The 25,925-nt window shown below is 46.2% G+C and overlaps 1 protein-coding gene across 3 annotated transcripts in view; it reads left to right on the plus strand.

Annotated features, from left to right (window-relative positions):
- Sash1 (SAM and SH3 domain containing 1) overlaps nucleotides 1-25,925 on the plus strand; it is a 226,196-nt gene that overhangs the window by 76,601 nt on the left and 123,670 nt on the right. For all 3 annotated transcript variants that reach the window (XM_050161632.1, XM_050161630.1, XM_050161631.1), the window contains exon 2: nucleotides 18,188-18,316. In XM_050161632.1, coding sequence (XP_050017589.1) covers nucleotides 18,188-18,316 — 129 coding nt within the window. The remainder of the gene's footprint in view (nucleotides 1-18,187; nucleotides 18,317-25,925) is intronic.

Genomic DNA, 25,925 nt, shown 5'->3' on the forward strand with positions numbered 1-25,925 from the left:
TGCGGGTTTATCACAGTGGGATGTTTGTTCCCACGCTGACTAGCTAATTGCTAGCATGTAAGTAATGGCACTGGTGCCATTTCCAGGTCTTGAAAATATCATTCCAGATAATTTAATGAAGCTTTTCGTTTAAAGGTTCACTGTGGTGCTGATGGAGTTAGAATTGTGTCAGACTTAATTAAATGAGTCAGAAATCTCTTTTGGGGCAGGGGATGTGGCCCAGTTAGGAAAGCGCTTGCACAATATGTGTGAAGGTTTGGTCCCCAGCACCTCATAAATTGAGTATGGTGCCACGGGAGGGTCAGATCATCCTTGGATCATATAAAATTCAAAGCCAGCCTGGGTTCCATGGGAGATGAGCCCCTGCCCCTTAGAACTCTGTCACAGATACTTGGAATGGAATTCAGATGGACCTTTCATGAGTGTTGCTCCAGGAAAGGAGGTCCCTGGGTGGTTCTCCTCAGGAGTTACCACTCGCTGAGACCATTGTAGCTGCGGAGGCAGACCCTGTCTCCAAGCTCTCTAGGGTTTATCTCTTCTACCCGAGCACAGCCCAATGTAGTGAGATGTAGGGATTGTTATTATCAGCCCATTTTACAGATTTACAGATCAAGCACAGAGAACTTGTATAAAGACACAGGAATTTGCAGCTAGCACTGGCTTCCACCCTGCTGCAGTGGCCATGTGAGTCTTTGTTTCAGCAAAATTCTCATCCCCTAAAAGGACTCACAAGTCATTGCCCACCTAGGATACCATGGTGGCTATGACGGTCAGGTGCCAGCTAGGTTGCCTTCCAGTCTGACAACAGCCACATCCAGCAGTATCTGTCCTCTTCTGTATCTAGTGAGGTGGGTGAAGTAAGAGATGGACAGATGTGGGGCTGGAAGAGGGAGGCAGTTTTCTATACTCGTGAAACAAACACACAAATTCTATCAGGCTCTTTAGAGCCTGAGTTCATTAGGATACCCCTTCCAGACACACACACACATACACACACACCATACTGTACCATACTGTACCATACTATACCATACTGTATCTCCTTGATCCAGAGCTCATTAAGATACTTAAGATACTACACACACACACACACACACACACACACACACACACGCATCCACACACGCACGCACGCATGCACACACACGCACACACACACACGCACACACACACACAGTGTATTAACTCGATTCATAGCTGGCTTGGGGAACCCCCTGATCCCCAGAAAGTCAAAGGACAAATGTAGTGAAGGAGGGAGGTGATGGGGCTGGAGTGAGCGTGGGAAAGATGACGAGGAGAGACAGCATCCCTCCCACCCGTTGTCTTTCTTTCCCTTTTCCGTATTTTTAGGTAACGGTCTTGATGTGAGTGCCTATTTTTAAGTGACAGCCAAGAGGTGACTTGGGAGGAAAATTCTTCATATAACAGTACCTATTGAGGATTTCGATGTGCCAGGCACTCTAGACTAGACACCAAGGGATGCATGGAGTCCAGACAGGGACACATTCTGACCTCTGAGTAGAAGAACCCACCCTCACAGTGCTATATGGTCTTTGGCTTCTTTCATTCACAGTCTTGTGTAGCCCAGGCTGGTCTACAACTTCAGGTGTAGCTGTTGATGGCTTTGAACTTTTGATTCTCATGCCTTCATTTTCCCGGTGCTAGGATTATGGTTCTGGTTTTTGCAGATCCAACTGAGGGCCCTGTGCATCCTGGGTAATCTCTCAACTAAGCCAAATCCTTAGCTCTTTCGTTACTTATTGTAATATCCCTTCTCAAAACCAACCAGCTTCGGTGAGAACCTTGGTCCTGACAGTGGCTGTCTTCATCTGAGTCACTCGGTACATTCTGGACTTGCAAATCCTGGTTCTACAAGCCATGGCTCAGCCCACTCCTTAAGGTGTACTGCAGCCAAAAAGAATTCTTGAGACAGAGGCCTGGCAGGTTTGCAGGATGCAGAACAAAGAACAAACCGTGAGGCTCCTGTTTATGTCCTAGGGCCTGGGGCCACCGCACTTCCGGAGAAGTCAGGATTTCCTGAGGAAGCCTTCCTGGGGAGGGTGTGGTGCAGTGACCGGGATGTGATGACATGGAGTCCCCTGACCCGGCCAAAGCCCAGCTAGGGTGTGCGCCTAGGCCCACATTCCCAGCCAGCATATTCCCCGGCTAGTTCTCCTGCCAGGTGGGGCCGGGGATTGGGTGGGGTAGATCATGGCTCTGAACCTGGCGGTAGCCTCTTGGAAGGCACTGTACCTCGGAGGCTGCCAAAGTATCAGGCGGGAGCTCCGTCAGCATTTGAGGCCCAGTTTTTCCCACAGGGCCTTGGGTGGGGTCACTCAGGGCTGCTGGGTCAGCCGAGAGCCCTGTCCTCAGGAAGAAATGATGGCTTCGAGGATGTGACAGTTTGTTTGGACTGGCTGAGCACCCAGGTCTGCTTCCTCAGCTGTGGGCTGCATGCTGCCGGGGAATTACTGTAATTCGCACCAATTTTTGATTTAACCATATAACGGAGGAACTCCTGGGTGCCACCCAGTCACAGAGCTCTTCTTACCCGGCATTCACAAGACTCTGGGGTTGATCCCAGCACCATCTAAACCAGGTGTGGCAGTGCAACTTGTAATCCTAAGGAGGATAGAGGCAGGAGGACCATGAGTTCAGGGTCATCCTCTGCTACATAGGAAGATCAAGGATAACCTGGGCTACAATAAGAGTTTGTTTCAAAGTAAAAGCATACAATAGGGGAGACTCCTGTTAATCCTAAATTAATCTCTCTAGTTCTTTCCTGTCGTCAACTGAAAACTCAGATGTTCTCCCTGGATAGAAGGAAAAAAACAAAAGCTACCTTCCAAAATACATCCTAGAAACCAAACAAATACTATTTTCTCCTTAAATAGGTGAAGGGTGAGAAAAACCTTTTTTTTAAAGGTGTATTTGTGCAGCTTTTATTGAAAAACAATTTATACAAACAAAATGCAGTTGGTCTATATAGTATATGTAATGGTGTGAGCTTATAATCCTAGCACTTAGGAGGCAGAGGCAGAAGGCTTAGGAATCCAAGGCTAACCTTAGCTCCATTGGGTTCCATAGTAGCCTGGGCTATATGAGATCCTGCCTCAAAACACAAAAACCGAAAAATCAAATGAAATACATTGAGAGAGTTCATTGCTCTCCTAAGAAACATGCAGGCATTGGTCTGTCCTAGAGACGTAAGTCTCTGGAGAGTTCTAGAAATATTCGTCCCAGTCCTCTGGTCCTTGAATTGTGCCCCCCGGGAATGGACACTGGATGGAAGTGACTCCGCCATGACATTCTCGTGTCTTCCCGCTCTCCCGCTGCTCCGCCTTGGTTTCCTCCAGCTGAGTTTTCCCTCTGTGTGGGAGTTCGAATCCCACGTGTTTCCAGAAACATGTTCCAGTCTATTAACATATCCCTAAATGAGGACTAAGCAGCCCAACCACACACACTTATAAACTAGTTTTTGTTGCCGCAGTTCCACGCTGTCTCACACTTTGGAGCCCCCCTTCAGGGCCTGAGGATGCCGCTGAAAATAACTAGTCTCCCGGACCCAGAGCTTCCCACAAGTCTGTTTTCCCCTTTGTTGCCGCTGAAAGAACCTCGAAGAAAGGGCGCTTATTTTGTTGGGCTGATGTTTAGGGGAAAATGAAGTAAAGTAGAAATCGACAATCTCTTTTTTTTTTTTTTAAAGATTTATTTATTTATATGTGTGTCTGTTTGTGTCTGTGTACACACCTGTGGGCACATGCAGAAGCCTGAAGAGAGTGTCTCGGACTGCGAGTGGCAAGCATTTTCAGGATGCCTGGTTTGTCATACGTGGGTGCTGGGATCTGAGCTCTGGCTCTCAGGACGGTGTGGCAAGCATCCTTAAGTGCTGAGCCATCTGTCCGGCCTGCATTTTAGGGTCAGCATCATTCCAAATGCCCTGGCCACTGGCAGGTAGCTGCAGAGCGCTGACATCCCTCTGAACTCATGGAGCTCAAAGGATCACCAGGAGCCTGAATCGCTCCTGAAGGCACACCCCACCCGCTATTGGCAGCCCCAGGGGAATGAGGTACCTGCTGCTCCTCAGGGGGCAGCTAACTCTAATGGCCTGTGGAGAACCTTGTCTTTGTGGACCTGGCTTCTGATTTCCCTGGTATTCTTTACCACAGCAGTTCCCCCACTCACAGCTGTACATGGAATTTGTCTCTAGTTGTAATACAAAATGCCATCTAGTTAATCTACAGATGCACTCTGTGACCCGAATGCACAGAGCATCACTCCTTCTTACCCATTAGAACAGTACAAATGATTCTCCCCCTTTTGAACTGCAGTTAAAGGCGCATCTTCCCCCTCCATCAGCCGCAGCCAGCGTGTGAAAACCTGTCTCTGCTGCTGTGTTCCCTGACGCTTAGACTTACAGACGGGGGCCGTTCTTAGGCTTGTCTACGGAATGGACTAATTTCCCTTTGCGAACAGCTATTTTGCAATGTTGTGCTTATTGTGTTTGACTTTCTCACATACATAAAACCAATAAATCACACAAACATAAAAGTGCTAAGTGTTAGAACTGACACTCTCGGGGTTTGTTTTAATAAGGTGTAATTAACACCTTGAACTGTATTCCATTTGTTTCTTTTGAAACTATGCAAAGAGGACAGGGTGATCTACAAATGCAAGGCACCAGCCGAGTTAATACTGGCATTTTAAACTGTAATAAAGACATGGGAGTTGGAGAAATTAAAACACGCAAGCTACTTTTAAGTCTGAGACCTGCAAAGTAGATTTGTTATTTAAAGGAAAAGTTGAAACGCGAAGCCACATATAAACTGTTCATATTCATTTGCCCCAGGCCTGCACTGCCACTGTGTTAGTGATTGATCATCCCACCTTTTCCCAGGCTCCTTTTCACACACTTAATATGCCTGTGTTGAGGGTCTGCTGGTCGTTGTCCTAAGCGTGGAATAAAACTCAGAAAAGCGTTTGGCCTCTGGAATCCAACATTCTTTTCTTGTTTTGTTTTTGATTTTCCCTTCCTTCCTTCCTTCCTTCCTTCCTTCCTTCCTTCCTTCCTTCCTTCCTTCCTTCCTTCCTTCCTTCCTTCCTTCCTTCCTTCCTTCCTTCCTTNCTTCCTTCCTTCCTTCCTTCCTTCCTTCCTTCCTTCCTTCCTTCCTTCCTTCCTTCCTTCCTTCCTTCCTTCCTTCCTTCCTTCCTTCCTTCCTTGTTTTATAACAGGAATTCTCTGTATGGCCCTAGCTCTCCAGAAACTTATTATGTAGACCAAGTTGGCCTTGAACTTACAAAGATCTGTCTGCCTCTGCTCCCTGATCTGAGATTAAAGGTGTGAACCACCACCAGCTAACTGAAAATCAACATTTTAGTTGGGTTATGGAGAGTAGGTAATAAAAACAAACAACAGTAATAAATTGTTTTAGTTTACAAAGTGGAAAAAGAATATAAGGTAGAGTGGGGTTAGAGACTTTGATTATAGGGAGGGAGATGGCAATTTTTTTCTTTCTTTAAATATTTCTTTAAATATTTATTTATTTATTTAATTATGTATATAATATTCTGTCTGTGTCTATGCCAGCCTCCCGGAAGAGGGCACCAGACCCCATTACAGATGGTTGTGACCCACCATGTGGTTGCTGGGAATTGAACTAAGGACCTTTGGAAGAGCAGGCAATGAATGCTCTTAACCTCTGAGCCATCTCTCCAGCCCCGAGTCCACAATTTCTTTATGTATTTATTTAATTTCTTCTGAGGCAGGGTCTTCTCCATCCCAGGCTGGACTTGAACTCCATACTCTGGATTCTCTTCATTCCACCTCCCCAGTGCTAAGTTGTGGTATAAAATAATATCTATCTTATGCAGAGCTGAGATTCAACCCAGAGCTTTGTGGCTACCAGGCAAGCGCTCTACCAACTGAGCTACTGACCCAGGCCACCGAGACTCTGGATCTGAAGGACATCTGCAGGTGAGGGTAGGTAGTTAAGAAAAAAGTGCAGGCAGAGAGAGAGGTGGGTACTGTGCAGAGAGGTTGGCTTTGTCTAAGCTCAGCAAAGGCTTAGCAGGCATGGTCTGTTGAAGGATGGGACAGCCTGTGGTGCACTGGGCACAGTTCCTAGAGGTGAGGGTTGAGGCAGGAGCCAGGCAGGGCATCTGCAGGTCTCTTGCCTCTTTTAGTTTTATTATTATTTAAAGTTTAAATCTTTTTGGTGTCTGGGTGTTTTGTCTGTATGCATGTCTGTGTTCCATTTGAGTTCTTAGTGTCTGCAAAGGCCAGAAGAGGCCGGGTCCCCAGAAACTGGACTTAGAGAAACTTGGGAGCCTCCAGGCAGGTGTCGGGGATTGAACTCAGGTCCTCTGAGCCAGTGCTCTTCTCTGCTGAGCATCTCTCCTGCCCTACGTTTCCTATCAGTTTTATATCCTCATAGAGGTAGTGACCTTTACTCAGACTGAAGCAGGAACTTGAGGAAGGAGTCTGTCTGCTCAGTGGGACATGGTCTGTTAGGTTCCAACCACTTTATTCACAGGGAGGGAACCCAGGCTTCAGTTGCCAGGTATAAAATGCATCATTGAACTGCTGCTGGGTTTGTAAATGGAGAAGCAGTCTGTCTTGACAGACTCAGACTTCCCTTTAAAAAGAGTAAAAGCAAAAAATAAAACCAGAAACAGCTCCTCCAAACCAACAGTAACCTCCCCACCCACAAACCGCTCTAAATCTGGATAGCACATTTAATTTTCTTGGTAGGCTCCCCCACCAACAATGTGGCAGGTAGTTAAAGTAAAAATATTTATTCTATCCACATCACAGAGAAGAAAGTATAGCTGTTCCCACCTCCCCTTTTATAGGGCCATTGAGAAGAGTCAAAGAGTCTGAGTAAAAGGTGGACACGTCCTAACTAGTTTATTACCGGTACGAGATAGCATCCTTGCAGACCCAAGAGCATGAATGAAAAGGTGGGGATATTGGCATGAATGGCTGGTCCCCAAGAGTTGACTGAGTTGATGGAAATGCTCACACTTAGTTAAATCAATAGCTCTTCCCAAAAGGGCCATAGATACCAGAACATTAGATGTCACACGTAAGAGCCTTGGCGGTTACTTAAACACCAAGCTCAGGAGCAGCCTGAGAAAGTGGACGTTTTCCTTCTCTTGATAGGAGCTAGGAAGACAGGTGCGCACCTTCACTGTCGAGCCGAAGAGAAATGCGCAGTTTCCAGAGCAGAACTGGGTAGCAAGCAAGCGCTTTCCACTCTCAGCTTCTCAGATGATCTTATGGAGGATAAAAACAAACCCACGTGCGTCCGATGTCTTTTCAGAGTTATTCCACTATGTAATATAGCAGAGGCAAATGTCTTTTATGATGAAACTTTAGACCATTCCGAGTGGTAGTGATGTGGTGCGCGAAGAACTTTTAGCTCCTGAGAAACCGCAAAGCCAGACTGACCATCCCATCCTCTGGGGAGTTTCACACAGATGTGGGGATAGATGGACAGACAGTTGTTGAAACAGGCGTACTCATATGTAAGAGCCTTTGTGTGGAAGAGACGCTTTCTGTACCCTAGGGGCCAGAGAGGTTTTGAGGGTGAAGCCAGCACTTCTCCCATCCCTGACCTGTGTGTGAACTTGACTCTCGGAATCGAATTCTTAGCACGATTCTTCCACGTGACCGCTTTGGCCTTCCGAGCAAGCTCCAGAAGCTCGTCTTGAAGGATCCAAGGAAGAAGAGCTGCTTGGGATCCCTGGGTTGCTTTCCAGGCACCTGGGAGAGTTGGTTTCTTCCTGACTTTGGAAAGATGTCCAGCAGTTGGTGTCTCCTGAAGGAAGGGCTGAAGGGTTCGGAATAGGAACAAGAGGTTTCTCCTTCAGCCTCAGCATGGGGCCTGCCTTTCTGCTCACTACCCTATCTCACACGTCTCTGAGACGCCAGCGATGCAGTTTTGTTTGCTTTCTTTCAACACCTGGGCCTGAGGCTTTCCAGCTGTGCTTTCCTGTTCATTGCCTCTCTGCGGCGAGCGGAATACCACGGACTCAGCCAGACTAGCGTCTGGTGTTTGCGCCTCTGTGTAACCCTGGCTGACCTGGAACTCACTTTGTAGATCAGGCTGGCCTTGAACTGAGAGATCTGCTTGGGATTAAAGGCATGCACTACCGACTATTTAAGTCTTTTTTTTTTTTTAACATAATCTTTATTTTAAACTCTTAATGTTTTCATGTTGGCATCACAGACGATGGCAAGTCTTTAGTGACCTTAACTGACCATACTACACCAGGGAACTCTCCTTTTAGCCCTTTAGCTCTAAGAAGCTGCTTTGGGTCATAGCGGTGGCGCATACCTTGGCTGCCAGCACCCAGGAGGCAGAGACAGGCAGATAGATTTCTGTGGGTTCAAACACAGCCTGGTCTACACAGCAAGTTCCAAACCAGCCAGGGATATATAGTGAGTTCGAGGCTAGACCAGGCTACATAGCGAGACACCCTGCCCCAAAACGAAAAAGAGAAAGGAAAAGGCAGGTAAGCAGGAAGAAATAGCAACTTTTGGATTACATTAAAATGTATGGCCTTTGGTATGTTGAGCATTTTTAGCTGATTTAAGAAACTTGGTTTCCTGTCTTCTGAGACAGATCATTGCCTTTGGTCCTTAGCTTCTATTTTCTCATCTTTAAAATAGAGAAAACAGAAGAAGCCATCTGTAAGACCCTGACATTCTGGGTGTCTCACTGTGTACTAAAATGGAGTCCTGTGAGTGACCATGTGATATGGCCTGGTTTTTCTAACCAATGGGAGACTTTTTCCTTCCTGTTGATGGGGAGGATGACAGTACTAGTTGCCTCGTAGATTTGTGCCATATACATTTTACTTAAGATCAGAGCCCATTGCTAGCAACACTGCCCCCATTTTATAGTTGGAGGAGGCACAGGATGAAATGCCACAGTGTGATTCCTTCTTCCACGGGCCATTCCATTCCTTGTAGCTTTTCTTTCCCTGGGTGTCCAGCTATCCCTGGAAAAAGGGACTAATCCTCAAGGGGACCTTACCTTCACTATTGGGGTGCCAGCTTTTCGGTGGTAAAGTTGGGAAGGGGTGTGCTGGCGTGGATCTCAGGATACACACCCTGGTGGTGGTTATGTGATGAATGCTGGTGTCAGCAGCATGGTTGGTTTCATAATTTGACAGAAGTAAGACACAGTGGAAAGGACCAAATGAGCTTCTTGGATCGGTTCCCCATTTTATTAGTGGTGGTTTTCTAGCTGGTGGTGAGAGACTAGGTGCCGCTGTACTACAAGTCTCAAGGAGGTTTCCATGTGTAATGTGCTGTTAATGAGATGTCTTTAAAGTTTGTGTTATTGTCCTGAAGCACATGTCTACTTTAAGTGGAATGCTTGCCCTCCATTTCCCAGCGTGCTTTGTGTGATTATCGATTCAGAAAGAAGCCCTAAACCTAGGGTCTACTCATTTGTCCCTGGCCTGACAAAACCTGCAATCTCATGTGTTAACCTTAGGTAGCCTTTCTTCTAGGAACAGCTGTTGGTTGGGCTGTCTCTTCATACTCAAGAATTACAGTTGTTCCTTCTGCCAGGAACCACACTTCCCACGGTTTTTCATTGACCACAGTTTCTAGCGCTACGTTCCGGTTTCGTTGTCTCACTCACGAGACTTGCGTTGCGGGTCTAAGGTCAGTGAGAACAGGAATTGACTAAAAGCGCACCATTGTGCAATAAAATGATGGTTTAGGGCCAGTGGGATGACTCCGAAGGTAAAAAGCTTGCCACCATGCCCCATGGCCCTGGGTGCACAGATCCCTGGGACCCACATGGTGGAGGACAGCTGACCCCCACAAGCTGTCTTTTGTCTTCCCTGTGCATGGCACAGTGATGTCACGATCCAAATACAAACAGGTAAACCAAAATAACATCATTAAAAGAAATCTGGTTTAGTTGGAAATCCCTCAGTTCATAGCTGCTGACTGAACTCTATAATTCTCTCAGGAAGAGCCGAAAGCTCTAGCCTTCCACTCCTTCAAACACACACATCCGATAAGTATGTTTTTGAGGTTACTGATTAAATGTTGGGTATCACTGTGGAGTTAGGTCCTGAGGGTGCAAAGATGAGTGAGTTCTAGCTGAAGGTTTCCAAACCTCTACGAGGTCTCACGGTGATAAGAAGCACATAAACAAAAGACCCTTTATAATAGAAAATTTCACATGTGTTGAGAAGTAGAGAGACCGTCACAGAATTGCCCTGTCACCACTAGAGTTGTCAGTTATGGCTGACTCATCGCTGCGCCTTCCCTGGCTCTCCCAGTCCCATGATTTGTAGGCAAAACAGGATTATCACGTCAGGCCATTTATGCGTCGTGGGGAGTACGAGGTGGGCACCAATGTCTCGGGTCCAGACACCATGCAGACCTTGTAGGTATTCCTTGTTCTTAAATATATGGCTTTTTGGCAGCCTCATCACAAAGCAGTTTGGGAGTCACAAGTGTGGTGGCCGCTGTCCGTCAGGTTTGATGGAGTTGACTGGGACGGAGCTTTTGCCGTTTACACTGAGGAAAGGTTAGGCGGAAGTCCAGCAGAGAAGACCCGCCAGACTCCAAGCAGATTATCATTTTCTACAGAACGGAATCCTCAAACGTGACAAAGGACTTGAGCATACCGTAGAGCATTTAAAACGTCGTCAGAAGTTTCGTGATTGCGATACTTAATTGCTACAATTTGGGACTATCATAGACTAGTTTTTTCCAGTCAGATCTTGGTCAGTCATACTTAATAAAACTGCCTACAGTCTCAGGGTTCGGGTGCCAAGGTCAGCCTGAGAGAAGTGTGATTCACCCTCATCAAAATCTGTGAACATGGCCTAAAATTGTGACTTCATTCCCATCCAGCTAGCTGTGTTGTTCTTTCCAGGCCTGTGATTCTGGGAAGCTCAGGGCAGTTTAGACATGGAAAATGAGTTCAGTCTAAGATTGCCATCCGTTAAATCCGAGTATGCTCCAGGGAACTGAATTTATACTTGTATTTAAAAAGCAGATTATTGGTGCCCTGCTCTCTACTGCTTTTTCAAATTGGGTTCCCATCACTGATAGCTAACATGGTGAATCTTTCAGAGACAGCAATTGCAAAGGGGACTGTATGCTATGCATACAGTTTACCAAGTCCCTTCAACACATTCCCATGACTTATGGTCAATACAGCCACATTAGGTAAACCAAGGGACACACTAACAATAAATATTCACGTTTCGTGACTTTTATATCATATTAATACCAGTTGGCACATCTAGATGCAGTGAAGTATGTTTTGTTTATGTCATTGTATCTGTGATGCTGGGATCAAACCCATGGCCTCCGACATGCTAGACAAAAGCTAAAAACACTGAATTGATATTAATAGATGCTTGTGAGTAGATATAACACTCATCGAGTGAGTTCTATAGCCGCACGCCCCCCCCCCAATATCTTTTTCTTCAGATTCTGTGGAGCCCAACAGTGTAGCCTTGAGAGCCAAGCATTGAAGAATGACTGAGCGCTCCATCCTGCCTTCTCTCACGAACAGCCTGTGTTAACTGGGACACACCTAAACACAATGGTAGGACGTCATTTGCCAAAGTGAGAGTTATTCATATAGGTTCTGGCAAGTTCTGGGTATTTTGGAGAGGGGAATGGAAGGCATGAAGTCAGCCCTTCTCCAGCCACCTGCCATGTGGGCGCACACGCTCCCGGAGGCCTCCCTCCCTGTCTCCATGATCTCAGAATTCCCCTTACTGTATATATGCAGTTGTTATGTGTTAATTTGTTTCCCCGAACTGTGTTCCAGTCCAAACCATCTGTAGAAATAGTAGGAACGATTCCTTAGAGATTAGTCAGTTATGTCAGATCAATTATATGTTCAACACATTTCTCGAAAGCTACACAACAGGAAGGGATGGGAAGGGGTTGACGGAGTTGGTTTGAACAGTGCCATTGCACGGATTCAGTGAGACTGAATGCGGAAACCCGAATTCAAGTCCTTTGTGTGTTGAAGCAGTTTTACCCGATAGGCTAGTGACAGTGTGCGTCAGCTCTAAGTCTTTAAGCAAGCTAATTAAGACTGAAAACACACTGTGAATTCAGTTCAGGAGATTAGCTAGGCTTCCTTGGGGTGTAGTTATTTCTTTTAATGGATTTGGCTTCGAGGGTGTGTGTGTATGTCTGTTTGCGTGTGTGTGTGCTCATTCATGGACTCACACCTTTGTCTTTCTGATGAACAAGGAGTAATATAAATAAAACATAACTTATAGTTTATAAAATATATCATCCGATACTTAGAAGAATAGAAAAAGAGAAGCAGTCCAAACGAGGAGTTCACTTCCCTTTCTCCCCCTCGACTCTAAGAAGTTACAGCAAAACCGAGGCTTTCTCATAAGACGCTTACCTTTATAGAAACATAATCTAATAAGTTCGGGGTTTGGAGAAATGAATGACTCAGCGGTTAAGGGTCTAACTGCTTTTCAAAGGGACCAGAGTTCGGTTCCCAATACACGTCTTAGGCAGCTCATAACTACCTGTAACTCCAGCTGTAGATCTGATGCTGGACTCCCTGGGCACCTGCATACCTCTCTCTCTCTCTCTCTCTCTCTCTCTCTCTCTCTCTCTCACACACACACACACACACACACACACACACGCATGCACACACACACGCATGCACACGCGCGCACGCACACACACAAATACACACACTGGAATAACCATTTATTATTAAAGAGATAAGAAGCACACTAGTCCAAGTGCATTCATGTGCATAGATAACCCACACAAGGTCTGCCTCAATGCAGCTCCTGGTGTTTTCGGAGCTGTCTTCTTTGTTTTTCCTCCTTCACCCCTCTTCAATTCTGTCCAAATGTTTTAGGCCATAGAAGACATCTGGGGAGAGGAGAGCAAAAGTAGCCAAAGTAGCCATATGTACGGCTTCTAGTCCCCTAGAATTTCAGTTCTGCATTTTCCAGAGACAGAAAGTGCATTGGGATACGCTGTTAAGACAGCTGTTGAGAGAGCAAAGCTGTTCCTTCCCGTAACCTGCAACAGCAGTCCGTTCCATCTGAGCTGCTTGGTCAAAGGACTTTGTCCCTGGTTTTGTGCTAGATATACATGTGTTCTGTGGCCTCAGGAGGAAAGTTGCAGTTTGCCATCCACTGAACTGACCATGCTGGTGTGATTTTGTTCACGCGGACTGTATGGATGGTGGTGCTAGGTGTGGGTTCTGTATTCTTAATTTTTTTTTTTGGTTTTTCAAGACAGGGTTTCTCTGTGGCTTTGGAGCCTGTCCTGGAACTAGCGCTGTAGACCAGGCTGCTCTCGAACTCACAGAGATCCGCCTGCCTCTGCCTCCCGAGTGCTGGAATTAAAGGCGTGCGCCACCACCGCCCGGCTATGGGTTCTGTATTCTTGTAGTATGGAAACAGAAGTTGGACTTGCCTGCAGCCTTTCTTCTTGTTTATAAAGATGGAAGGGGAAGACAGTCCTTACAGGAAGATAATGTATCTCCAACTTTAACAATCCTAAACAGTCTTAAGGAAATGAAGTTTATTTTAGTTTCATTTATGAGAAACAAAAAAGAAAAAGTAAGGCAAAATAAGGAAGTGAAAGAGATTAGACAGTTAATAAATCTAGAACAGAAGCTGAATACCTAATTAAAAACATATCACATGGGTCTGTCCATGTGCGTGCAGGTGCTGGAGGAGGCCGGATGTGTCAGCTCCCCTGGAGCTGGAGTCCCTTGTGAGCCTCCTGATGTAGGTGCTGGGGACTGAGCTCGGGTTCTCTGCCAGATCAGCAAGTGCTCATTGACTCCCCGCTTGTCTCTCTAGCTTCAACACCAAATACTTTAAAAGAAAAAACAAACCTCAGTGTCTTCTGAATGGTATTTGTGATGGTAATTATAGGCATAATTTAGTCATATTTTTGTTAGAAGATTATTTTACATTACCAGTACCCCTTGATGTGAGCCTTCTGGGGAGAAATATGCAGGCTGGGTGTTTTGGCCCGCACCTGGAATTCTAACACTGGGGAGGCTAAGGTAGCATGATTGCTATGTGCTTGAGGTCAGTCTGGACTCCATAGCGAGACTGTCTTCAAAAGCAGTAACAGAATGCTGTTTGGGGCATAAGGTCAGCGGTGTTACCAGGCTCGTGGTGCCAATCCTTAGTGGGAGTAGACCTTTCCCAGGAGCGGCTCTGCATCCATCTTAAACAGGAGCAAGTTAGTTAAGGACATAAATTAACTCTCCCCCCCAGCCCCCACCATCCAAAAACATTGCCCAGAAGAGAACAGATTCTGAGATGATGGTCCCATAAAAAGCTTTGCATATTTAATGCGTACACCTGGATGAGTTTGCAGACCAGACTCCCCACAGAAACCGTAGCTGTCATCAAGACCATAAAATCCATCATTGCCCAGGGTCTCCTTCCTCCCTCGTCATTATTACTAGTTTCCTTTTTTTTTTTTTGGGGGGGTTTTCGAGACAGGGTTTCTCTGTGGTTTTGGAGCCTGTCCTGGAACTAACTCTTTTAGACCAGGCTGGTCTCGAACTCACAGAGATCCACCTGCCTCTGCCTCCCGAGTGCTGGGATTAAAGGCGTGCGCCACCACCACCCGGCTAGTTTCCTTTTTTTTAAGAGCTTGGAGTTTGAGTGGATAAAGAGAAAATCACCAGGTATTTCCTTGGTTCTATTCGATTGGGATATAAAAGATAATTTTGTGGACATGGCAGGCAAGTCCTACTTTTAAAACGTGCTTACGTTCTTGTAGTCTTTCTCCATTTTGGCATTTAAATCATGAGGGCCCATGAAGGTAGTAATTACGGGGCCTCACTGCACATCTGGAGAGTGATCCGGGTGCATGTAAAGGCAGCTGTGCCACCCCACTTTAAATTCTTACCCACTGAGCGACAAATGAAGATTGGCCACATGGCCATATTGAAGGTGTGAAATATGCTCTGGCTGTGGCCTGACTGGAGCAGAACAGATGCTTGCTTTCTCAGGAGCAACAAATCTGCTTTTTTTTTTAGGCTGCCAGAGGACCAGGGGAGTTCTGATTGATGCAGAGTGGAGCTAAAAAGCCAACCATTGGACTAGCGAGAAACCACCAGTAACCAAGGCTTTAGAACCAAATAGGTGATATTGATATTGAAGGACAGATGATGAGAGTGAAAAAAAACCATAGCTTGAATATAGTTTTATAACAATTGTCTTGATGTTTTTAGGTGTTTTGGGTTGTCCAAGAAAAGAGCCAGTGTGACTGTTTCCATAGTTCACAGATAGGGAAAGGTGTACATAAGTATCCATTCTGTTTGTTTGTTTGATACAGGGTCTTGTATATCTTCAGTCCAGTCTCCAACTAGCAATGTAGCTGAGGATGATCTCGAACTTATGATCCTCTTGTCCCCCACCTCCTATGTGCTGGGATTATAGATGTGAATCACAGAACCAGTGCTTCCCAATCTCCCTAATGCTGCCACCCTTTAATACAATTCCTCATGTTGTAGTGACCCCCAACCAGGAAATTATGTTCATTGCTGCTTTGGAGCTGTAAGCTTGCTACTGTTACAAATTGTAATGTAAAAATTGGATGTGCAGGGTGGGTGGTTTTAGATCACGCTGTGAAAGGCTTGTGCAACCTATACTCCAAAGGGGTCTCGACCCACAGGTTGAGAATCACTTCACTAGGCCCTGTTTATGTGGCGCTGGGGATTGAACCTAGGACTCTGTGTATACTGCGCAAGTACTCTACCAGCTGAGCCACATTCACCGCTAAATGCTGGTGGCTGTGCGTGAGAGAAGCTGAAAATCTATTTGGAGTGTTTATGTATGTGTGAGAGAGGGGGATTGGTTTTTTATTTGTTGTTCAAAAACAAACAAGAAAACTATTATATCTACAACGTTCTGCCTGTATGTCTGCCTGCAGGTCAGAGGAGGGCAGCAGATCTCATTATGGATGGCTGTGAGCCACCATGTGATTGCTGGGATTTGAACTCAGGACCTCTGGAAGAGAGCAGCAGCCTTAACCTCTGAGTCATCTCTCCAGCTCCTGTACTTAATGTTCTTGCAGAGGACCTAAGTTTGGTTTCCAGCACTCAAACACTGTCTCAAAACTGTCTGTCACTAGGTATAGGGGATCTAGTACCCGCCTCTGGCCTCAATGGGCACTGTACACACAGATAGACAGATAGACGCACTGATAAACACACACACACACACACACACACACAGCAGGCAAAGGGACCATTTGAAATATGATGTGTTCAGTGAGCCCACTTGGGTATTAGAAGATGAAGCTAGTGTATTTGGTCCAATGAGACAAGTGTGTTGCTTCTTTGATGGATGCAGATAAAATTTATGGGTGAGGATAGCATCTCAATGTGGAAAGACCTAGAACCCGAGGAACCCAGTATTCTCTAGAGGCCTGGATATTGTTGGACCTGACACATGCCAGTGAGTCAGACAACAGACACATTGAGAAAGGGACATGTTTGTCTTCCCCCACACCTCCATCTTGCCGTTGTGTTCCCCACTGACGACCCGGAGGGCAGATGGTGGATTCCCTTCTCTCTGGCTGCGTCTAGGCTGTGTTTTCCAGACAGGCTGACTTGTACTTGGAGAATAACTTTTGCCCAGACATGTTCAAATGCTCACAGACCTTACTGGCCTTGCTTGTGTCTCTGTCTTCCTCTCTGTGTGCTAGGCACTCGGAGGCAGCTCCCTCCAAGGCTGAGTGTGTTAGTGGTCGAAAGGAAGAGACATTTCTAGAAAACCATCTATTTCAATTTCTGTTTCTTTTTTCCCATAATTTCTGAAACCAAAATATGCAGAAGTAGGAGGAGGTGGTTACTAGCTCTGTTGTAGACCTGCCGACTAGGGCTTCATCTATAGCAGGAAGACTTTGGGAGGCATTTAACCCCAATTCTCCTGTCTGTAAGGCTGCTTTGCTTGGAGAGATTTGTGGATACAGACAATGCCCTAACACTAATAACCCAAGGGGCTGGTGACCAGTCTGCAGTGAGAATGGTTGAGTATGAATTTTAGATCATCTGTAAGTTGTGTATTCCATGGCTGTCTTAACAATATCACAATCTTCTTAGCTCTCCTGGTCAAGTCACCTGGTCACTAAATTAGGGAAAACGTGGGGAGGCCAAGAAATAGAGGAGGCGAAATACCTTCTGGATGGAAGACACGCTAGAAAAAATGCGTAGCTCACACACACAGACGCAGCATTCCGGTCACCTCTGTGTGCGTGTTCAGACGTGTGCTGTGGAATTACTAGCTTCTAGCCATGAGGAAAACCTCTTATAGCGAACACCGCCGGGCAGTAAGCGTTGCACAGGCGGTTGGCGTGTTGGGAGGAGATGCTCCCTTTCTGCTGACTGTCTGGTGAGTGCTGTCATCAACCTAGAGTCACCCAGAGCTTGAGACATGAGCTCCAGGCTAGATAATTGAGAGATCACAGAAATGGATGTAAACTCGTGGGACTACCTGGGGACCTGCCTCTGAAGAGACAAGTGACATGTTTACTTATTTAGGTGAACTTGTGCCTGAACGCCTAATGAATAATAAATCTAATGAATAGCATGAATATTAATGAAGACAACCATGAATAATGACTCCTAGCAAACACAGATGACTAAAGGCTTTCTCTTTTTTTTTTCTGTCTCTTGTGAGGGGACACAGGAAGCTCTAGATGTGGCCTCCTACCGTGGGGCCTCCAGTCTCAGGATTCATTCAGAGTTTTGGACATCTGGGACGTTCAGTAGCTTTCTGGGAAATGCCAAGCTGCCTTGGCCACGATTGGGTGTCAGCGAGCCTGGTACAGTGGCTGCTAACTACATTTCCTTCCCTGGTGGTTCTGCTCTCAGCCATTCTTGGCAGTGATGAGTGGGTTACTGTGGCTGTGGTCTCAGTAGATCAAGAGAGACCTGGCTTCTTGTCAGCCCTGGGATCTACAGGGAGCTACTCTGAGCTCGTTTACCCAAAAATATGATCAAGAAAAGAACTGGTACCATTTCCGACCTAGCCTGGCCCATGTCTGCGAGATATTGAGTATCAGCCATTATGTCTGTAACACACGACAGCCGGGGATTCGATGCTGTGCATCTTTTCCAGAGTAGAACCACCTGACCTCTGTCTTTTTCCTCTTTCCTCCTCCCCTCAGGATGGTTCCCTGGGAAACATTGACGACCTGGCGCAGCAGTATGCGGATTATTACAACACCTGCTTCTCGGATGTTTGTGAGCGGATGGAGGAGCTTCGGAAACGGCGAGTTTCCCAGGACCTCGATGTGGTGAGTGTGGGGCCGTGGGAAACGGCTACTGTTGGGGGTGGAGGGCAGTTGCCATCGATGCTCCCGGTCTTGCAGCCCCTTGGTTCTTCTTACAGCATCAGCTGTGCCTGAAGGCTCAGTCAATCGGCTCTGGCTAGGTGAGGTGAAATGCCAGATGCCCAACAGACCAACCCTGTTCTTTAGATTGAATAGTCACCAAACTTACGTAGTCATTGAAAGGCTAGAGCAACCAACCTTCCTTCCTTCCTTCCTTCCTTCCTTCCTTCCTTCCTTCCTTCCTTCCTACCTCCCTCCCTCCCTCCCTCCCTCCCTCCCTTCATTCCTTCCTCCCTCCCTCCCTCCCTCCCTACCTACCTACCTCCCTACATACCTACCTACCTCCCTCCCTCCCTCCCTCCCTCCCTCCCTCCCTTCCTTCCTTCTTTCCTTCCTTCCCTCATTTTTTGAAATATTAAAGAGAAAGGATATTTCTATCATTAGCCTGTTGATACGGTGTATTTTATTGATTAACAGCTGAGGACTTGCCAAGACGAGTTCTTTTCTTCATTTTTTTCCTTGTTTCTTTCTCTCTGGTCCACCCCGCCCCCCTTGGATGAGTTAGGTAAATTCTCTGCCAGCGAGCCTTTGAAAAGGAAAATGATGTTTAAAGAAGTCAGAAGTCAATCATAACTTCTCCCCCTTGCAGTAAGAGGTTTCATGTGAGCTTCAGTGTTTGTTTGATCATTAAAAATATCTGTATGACTATCTTGGATAATATATTTTTAAAAAATCACTTCCTACTTCTTCCTTTTAAATTTTATTTATTTACTTATTTGATTATTTATTTATTTATTATGTATACAATATTCTGTCTGTGTGTATGCCTGCAGGCCAGAAGAGGGCACCAGGCCTCATTACAGATGGTTGTGAGCCACCATGTGGTTGCTGGGAATTGAACTCAGGACCTTTGGAAGAGCAGGCAATGCTCTTAACCACTGAGCCATCTCTCCAGTCCCCCCTACTTCTTTACTGAACACTTTATCGCGGTTCTCTAGGGTTATTGGGATCTCGTTACAGTCATTATCTTTCAAGATACTACTGCTTTTCTCACTTAAGGACGTTGAAATCATTTGTCTGAAGTGTAAACATCTGTGTGCGGAAGTTAGCGGAGCCCCAGGTCTAACTGTGGACAGGCAGTCCTGAGCTGTACTCTGCCTGGAAAACGTGTTTCCCATCCCTTGCATCTACCAGTTTAAACTGGATCCGTTTCAGTTTCCTGCCTCTCAGTTTGATCCCAGGACCTAGGACCTCCACTGGAGGTGTGTGTCGGTGTGTGTGTGTGTGTGTGTGTGGCAGAACCAGGGATTCAGTCTCACATTCTCTCCCTCTGATTTTCACTGATCTCATATACTCCCAGGTGGCCCCAAACCTTCTGTATTCGAGGATGCCCATAAACTTTTGATTCTCCTGCCTCAGTTTGCCTGGTTCTGAGACTATAGGCATACGTCATGGTGCTGGGGATGGAGTTCAGGGTGCCATGCTTGTTAGTCATTGCCCTGCTGACTGAACCGCATCTCCATCCCTAAAGAGCTCCTTTCAAACACGTTCTTATCTTAGGGGCTGCATGAAGCTGGTTTTGAAGAATGACATCCTCTACCTTAAACAGTTTTGGAAAGGGTAGATTTGTCTGAAACTCCTGTGTGTGCGCTGTGTGTGTGTGTGTGTGTGTGTGTGTGTGCGCGCGCGCGCGTGTGCGTGTGCGTGTGTGAGAGAGAGAGTTTTTCTTTTCTTTTTTTTTTTGAGACAGGATCTCTCTCTATCATGTAATTTTGGCTGTCCTGGAACTCGAGAGATCCATTTGCTTCTGCTTCCCAAGTACTAGGATTAAAGATATGAACCAACAATCCTGGCCTTTTTTTTTTTTTTTCTTTTAAGTAAGAATCTCTCTCTACATAGCCCTGGATGGCCTGAAACTCTTTAAGTAGATCAGACTGACTTCAGACGCAGAGACAGCCTCTCTCTGCCTGTCAGATAGTGGGATTAAAGGTGTGTCTCTGCTGGTGCCCCCCCCCCCCCCCCCCCCAGTAGGCTCTTCTCAGGTAGTTCAGGCTGACCTTCCCAACCCTCCTGCCCCAGCTTAGGGATTACTGAGACTGTAGGTACCTTACCCGTAGTCGATCTTGTTTATTCTATTTCTTAAAAAAGTTCTTTTAATTTACTTAAGATGGAAACATAAAAATTAAAGTAAGGTGACCAATTAAGGAGTTAAAAGTAGGTGATTCTTTTACTAATAACGCTTGATGTTTTATGAAAGGATTTGTATTCAAGAGGGATGGGTCTTTGGGCAGTGACAAGGAATCTCCTGTAAGCCAATGTCTCAGTGCTCCTGGCACTTGTTTCCCTTCCTTCCTTTTTTCCCCTTCCTCTTTCTTTTGTTTTCTTTGCCTCTTTCTAATTTACTATCTGACCTTTCTTACTGTGCTGTTTTGTATTCCAATCTTGAGTCTAATCTTAAGTAGCCCAGACTGACCTTGAACTTACAGACTTGAGAGCCTCCTTTCTGAGGACAGCCGCTCACGTCTACCAGTAAGTGCCACGATACAGGGATGTGCCATCAAGCATTTTTATGCCCATCAATTCCTTTCATCAGTGTGCCCTAGTCATGGTTAACTTGAATCAAGAGTGACATTGTATCATAACTGACAGGTTTTTAAGTACACTTTTATTTTATATTTATACATATTTATTTATGTATGTGTATGCACATGTGTCTGTATATGCACATGTGCATGGGGGCAGGGTGTGCAAGTGTGCCATGGGATACATATGTACTAGTCAGAGGACAACTTGGAGAAGTTGACGCTATCATCATGTGCGTCCCTGGGTCAAATTCAAGTCACCAGACTTGGTGACGAGTGCTCTTAACTTCTGAGTCATCTTGCCCGCCTTCATTTTACATTTTCCTTCTTGTTCCTTGATTTAGTGATTTGTTAAGCTGTGTATTAGGTAAATAAAGTTGACTGAGACTGAGCTGAGTCAGAAGGAGGCAGAAAGATACTGTCTGAGGAGCCTAATACCATGGCCAATATGGCACATGGACGTCGTTATTGCCAAGGCATTGGCTCCTCTTAACTTTGTCCTCCTGTCTGTGCGGATGGCAGGGTAATCGTTCTTCCTCTTGCAATCCTGAGGATCAAATGCAGGTCATCAGGCTTGGTGACAAGGTCCTTTACCCTCTGAACCATCTCAATGGCCCTGTTTTATCTTTTGAGACAGAGTTCCCTGTATCTTAGTCTAATCTTGAACTTACTAGCTAGGAAGAAATGCTCTTGACCTTCTGATCCCTGCCTCGACTTCCCAATCTCAGAGATTATAGACCTGCAGCACAGGTTGGGTTCATGTATTGCTGGGGATGGAGCTGAGGAGAACTTCATGTCAGGCAAACACTCTGCAACTTAGCTGCATCTCCTGCCCTGCTGGTGTTGAGTGTTCATGTTTTTGCAGAGCTGGGGACTGAATCCAGGTCCTTGGTACATGCTGAGCCAGTGCTGGACCACTGAGCTCTAGCTTCAGCCCTCAATTCTTGGTCATCATCATTTGGAGCTGGAAAGAATGGTAGGTGCACAGCATAGTGTACAGTTTTCCCAGACATCTCACTGGACAAGGACGTGATCATTGTGAGCCGGTAGACGATGGCTGACACAGCGCTAGAATGCGCTTCCCAGAAGTCTGGCTCCTGTTGATTTGGGGTTACCATAGTTCCCCATGGCATTTGGGAACCTCCTAAGGATGCTTCACAGTAGAAAAAGAAGCCTGCCAGTGGGATAAGTAGCCTTCTTCCTGTTTAGACAGATGGGCCTAATTTGGTGTGCTCTCTTCCAGAGCAGAAAAAGACAGTCTGGGGGAAAAAAATCACAGGAGCTTCATTAGTTCCCATCAAAGGTGGAAGTGGGTAAACTGATAGGAGCTAATTTGAACCAGGCTGAGGATGGGCCTGTTCATTTTTAAACTGTGGTTAGAGAGATCAGCAGGATCCCAGAGGGACACGCTCACATCTTCTTTCAGGGACATTCCGGGCAAGTCAGAGAGGGAAAGGGGATTATGATCGGAGCTGCTGCTGGCCAGGTTATCAGATGAGTTTGCAGAGCCTAGAAATCCATGTTAGATGCGTTTCAGGTTCATCATCCACCCTTCAGGCCACACTACAGTGCCAGCACCTTCCTCAGAGTTCCCTTTCTAAGCGAGTAGTCTGTCATGGATTGGACAAATGGCGATGCATTTCCCTGTAGACCTCACCCCCCCCTTTTATTCCGTTGACATTTGAAGTCTGTTTCTAGATTTTCAGTCCTTCCTCTAAACAAAGCAGACCCCACTCCCTCCATGTTTCCCTGTTGCATCAGGTGAGGACATGTAGGAGCTGTGGTCTGTGCTCCTAGACTGCCCTTCCAAAGCCAACTGAGAAAGAGCAATCTCCCCAAAGCAGTGAGGACACCATCTTGTATCAGTGGCCTAAGACGTTCCACAGGAGAAAGTGACCTGATGTGTGCCACGTGGTTGTGATGTCCTTTAGAAGACAGCTTCAAGGGACTAGGATATAGAGCTGGGGTCCATGAAAGCACTTGCTTAGCTTGCAGGAAGCTCCGAGTTCAGTTCCCAGCACTGCACACACTGGGCGTGTGTATGCCTCTGGTCGTAGCCCTTGAGAGGTAGAGATAAGAGGATCAAGGGTTGAAAGTCATCCTCAGCCCCACAGGGAATTGGAGGCCACCCTGTACACGCGTCCCTGTATCAAAACCAAACCAAACCAAACCAAAACCCTGAGTGCAGAAAGTTTGGGGGTGGGAGGATAAATCGTTTTTATGGCTTTTATTTTTAATCTGCTGGGTAGAGTTGGCATTTGAGAAAATGAGAAAACTCTGCAGAAAAGTGTTTAGATATTTGTGTTTAGCTTTGAAATGTCAGGGGTAGGGACCCTGCGCCGCCCCTAAGAGCTGATTACATGTCAGCCGGAGAACAAACAAGCCAGAAGGACGGCTTTCCTACAGAGATGCTCGACTTAGCCCCGAAAAATAAACAGTTTTGATAATCACATTAGTGATTACCTCTCTGGACGAGATGGCAAGGTATTTCTCGAGGGCGTGAGTAGAATGTAGCATTTGGTAATGTGTCTTTGGGGCCAGTGTGGAGGAAGGAAACAGGGGGTACAGATGGTAGGGGCTCCACGGAACACGCAGAGCTCCCGATTCGCTTATCGATGGGGAGCATTTTTTTACTTGGCACCAAATAGGCCTTAAAGGGATGATGTGTTTGGACAGCAGCCTTGGCTTCCACGGGGGGCTAGGGACATTAATGTTTGTGTGCAGCGGGGAAGAGGCCCATATTTCCACACATTTGGCACCTCCCTGAGACCATGTGATTCTTTTTTTGGCTGGGAGAAGATGCAATCAGAAATGACAGCAGCTCTCCAAGTCTGTAATGGGCTCAGCTCTAGTGATGCTAAGCCTGGCATCTGTCAAAGCAGCACCCTGACCAGGAAAGGGGCCACACTTGTGGTGGCCTATTAATGCTGGCAGCAATTGCTTCCAAGGTGTCTTTGAGGTTAAGACTTTGGAGTTTGGCAGAAGACAACTTTGTGTGTGGGTCTTGGTGTGTGTGGCTCAGAGCTGACTTAGAAATCTCCACCCATGGCAACCGAAGAGGGACAGCAGAGCCACTGTCCCTGGTGTGGGAATGCTTCTAGGGCATAATTATTATTTCTTGAAATTTTAATGGTTTTGTTTTTTTTTCTCAGATTCAGTTTTAATAAGTTAACCATCCCAGATAATGCAATCTTTCCCAGATATAGCTCTGAAGTAATATAGTAGCAATAAAAACAGGCGTGGTGGTACCCATCTATAGTCCCAGTGCCTAGGAAGCTGAGGCAGGAGGACCGGGGAGTTGGACACCAGTTTAAAGGTTTAAGTTCTAGCCTTTTCACTTATTAATCATCAAGCCTCAGTTTCCCCATCTATAACTATCTCAGAGTTAAGAGAAGTACAACACACCATAGGCCACCCTAAGTGACTTAGACCGCTTGTTTCCTTTCCTTCCTTCCTCTTCCCAGTTTAGACCTTCCCGCAGGAGTGCTGAAGAGTTTCCACTATTGATGCTTCAGTGATATTTATTCAGATGAGTGCAGGGGTGTGGGAGCTTAGCTTTTTGTTTAGGGAAATGTCAAACACACGTACACAGCACATGACAATGTGTTTCCTGTGCATGACGCCCTTCCTCGGCCGTGCCCAGCATCCTGCCGCTCCAATCTCATCTCTACTCCCTCCTCCCGCAGTGCTTCTATGACTCTTTAAAGGCATCGATTTTTTTAGGTAAAAGAGTTGCAGACACGGTATAGTGCATGCTATGCAGTTCTTTAAGTGTATGGCTATGTCCGTCCCAATAAGCATCCGCTGAGTTTGTTTGCGTGTGTAACCAACTGGAAATATTTAGTGAGCCTAGAGCCTGCACTTGTTTGGCGTTTTAGCTCTTCCGGAGATGCCAAATAAAGATGTGTTTTCTATCCAGAAAGGGCTCAGAGTATAGTGGGCATGAGAGGAGTTAGCAGACTGAGGACACCAGGGAAGGTGGAAGAGCTGTCCCTGGCTCAGTAGGAAAGTTTGGAAGCATCCTGGAAATGACTCCTGGATTTCTCAAACCCAAAGAATTGGGAAGGTTGAGGACGCGTTTTGACAGTAGAAGTGAGCATAAAGTTGAATAACCCAAGGCCCAGGTCAAGGTCATAGTCTGGTAAAGGTCAAAAGTCAAGAGGGAAAATGAGACTTCTGTAGATTATTGGGTGCTCCCTGAAGTTGGAAGTAGGATCGAAGGTTGTGGGTGTTAAGAAAAAATAATAAGAAAGGGTAGCTCTGCCGACGCAAAAAATCCAATTAGGTTAAATCAAACCAAATCAAAATGCCCATTGTTTTATTAAGTAAGTTGCTCTCCGGTGGCATGGCATGGCGGGGAGACAGAAACGCAGGGAGCCAATGCAGACCTGAAAAGCACGTGTTTTTCCTCTGGGAACCCATTTAAATACCGTGTGGGAGTGGCATGCTGGGATTTGGAGTCCAGAGCAATGCAACTCCCAAGTCAGTTTGGATAGATGGATGCCAGGGGTTGGGGCTATGCTCCCAACTTAACAGTGGGGACAAGGTCATGCTGCTCTTCAGGGGACCTTGGATTATCAAACGCAGAAAGAGATCAAGCAGAATGCTATTCTATTTGTCCTTTCAACAAGACAAAACAAAAATATTTTCATTTTCACAACCCCCCCTCCCCCCGGCCATCTGGACCAAGGTGAATCTGTTCTTGTTTGCCACAGCGTCCCGTGATGGATATGCTTAGTCCATCTGTGTGGGGACTTCTTGTTTTCTGTTGCTAGCTCTTCTATGTAGACAGCAGAGTATGTGGAAAGCTTAGTTTCTGCGCATCGGAGCTCCCAAATATCCTAGGAAGTGTACAGAGGAGCGTGAAGTCACCTAACTTACTCTGTAGGGTTGCTAGGATAGACACCCAGCGCTCACTTACTCTGTAGGGTTGCTAGGATAGACACCCAGCGCGGAGACCATGGGACAGCTGTGCCCTTGGTGTTCCTGTT

The sequence above is a fragment of the Alexandromys fortis genome, unplaced genomic scaffold (genome assembly GCF_014885135.2).
Source record: "Alexandromys fortis isolate MF-2015 unplaced genomic scaffold, M_Fortis_MF-2015_v1.1 scaffold_134, whole genome shotgun sequence".
Classification (NCBI taxonomy): Eukaryota; Metazoa; Chordata; class Mammalia; order Rodentia; family Cricetidae; genus Alexandromys; species Alexandromys fortis.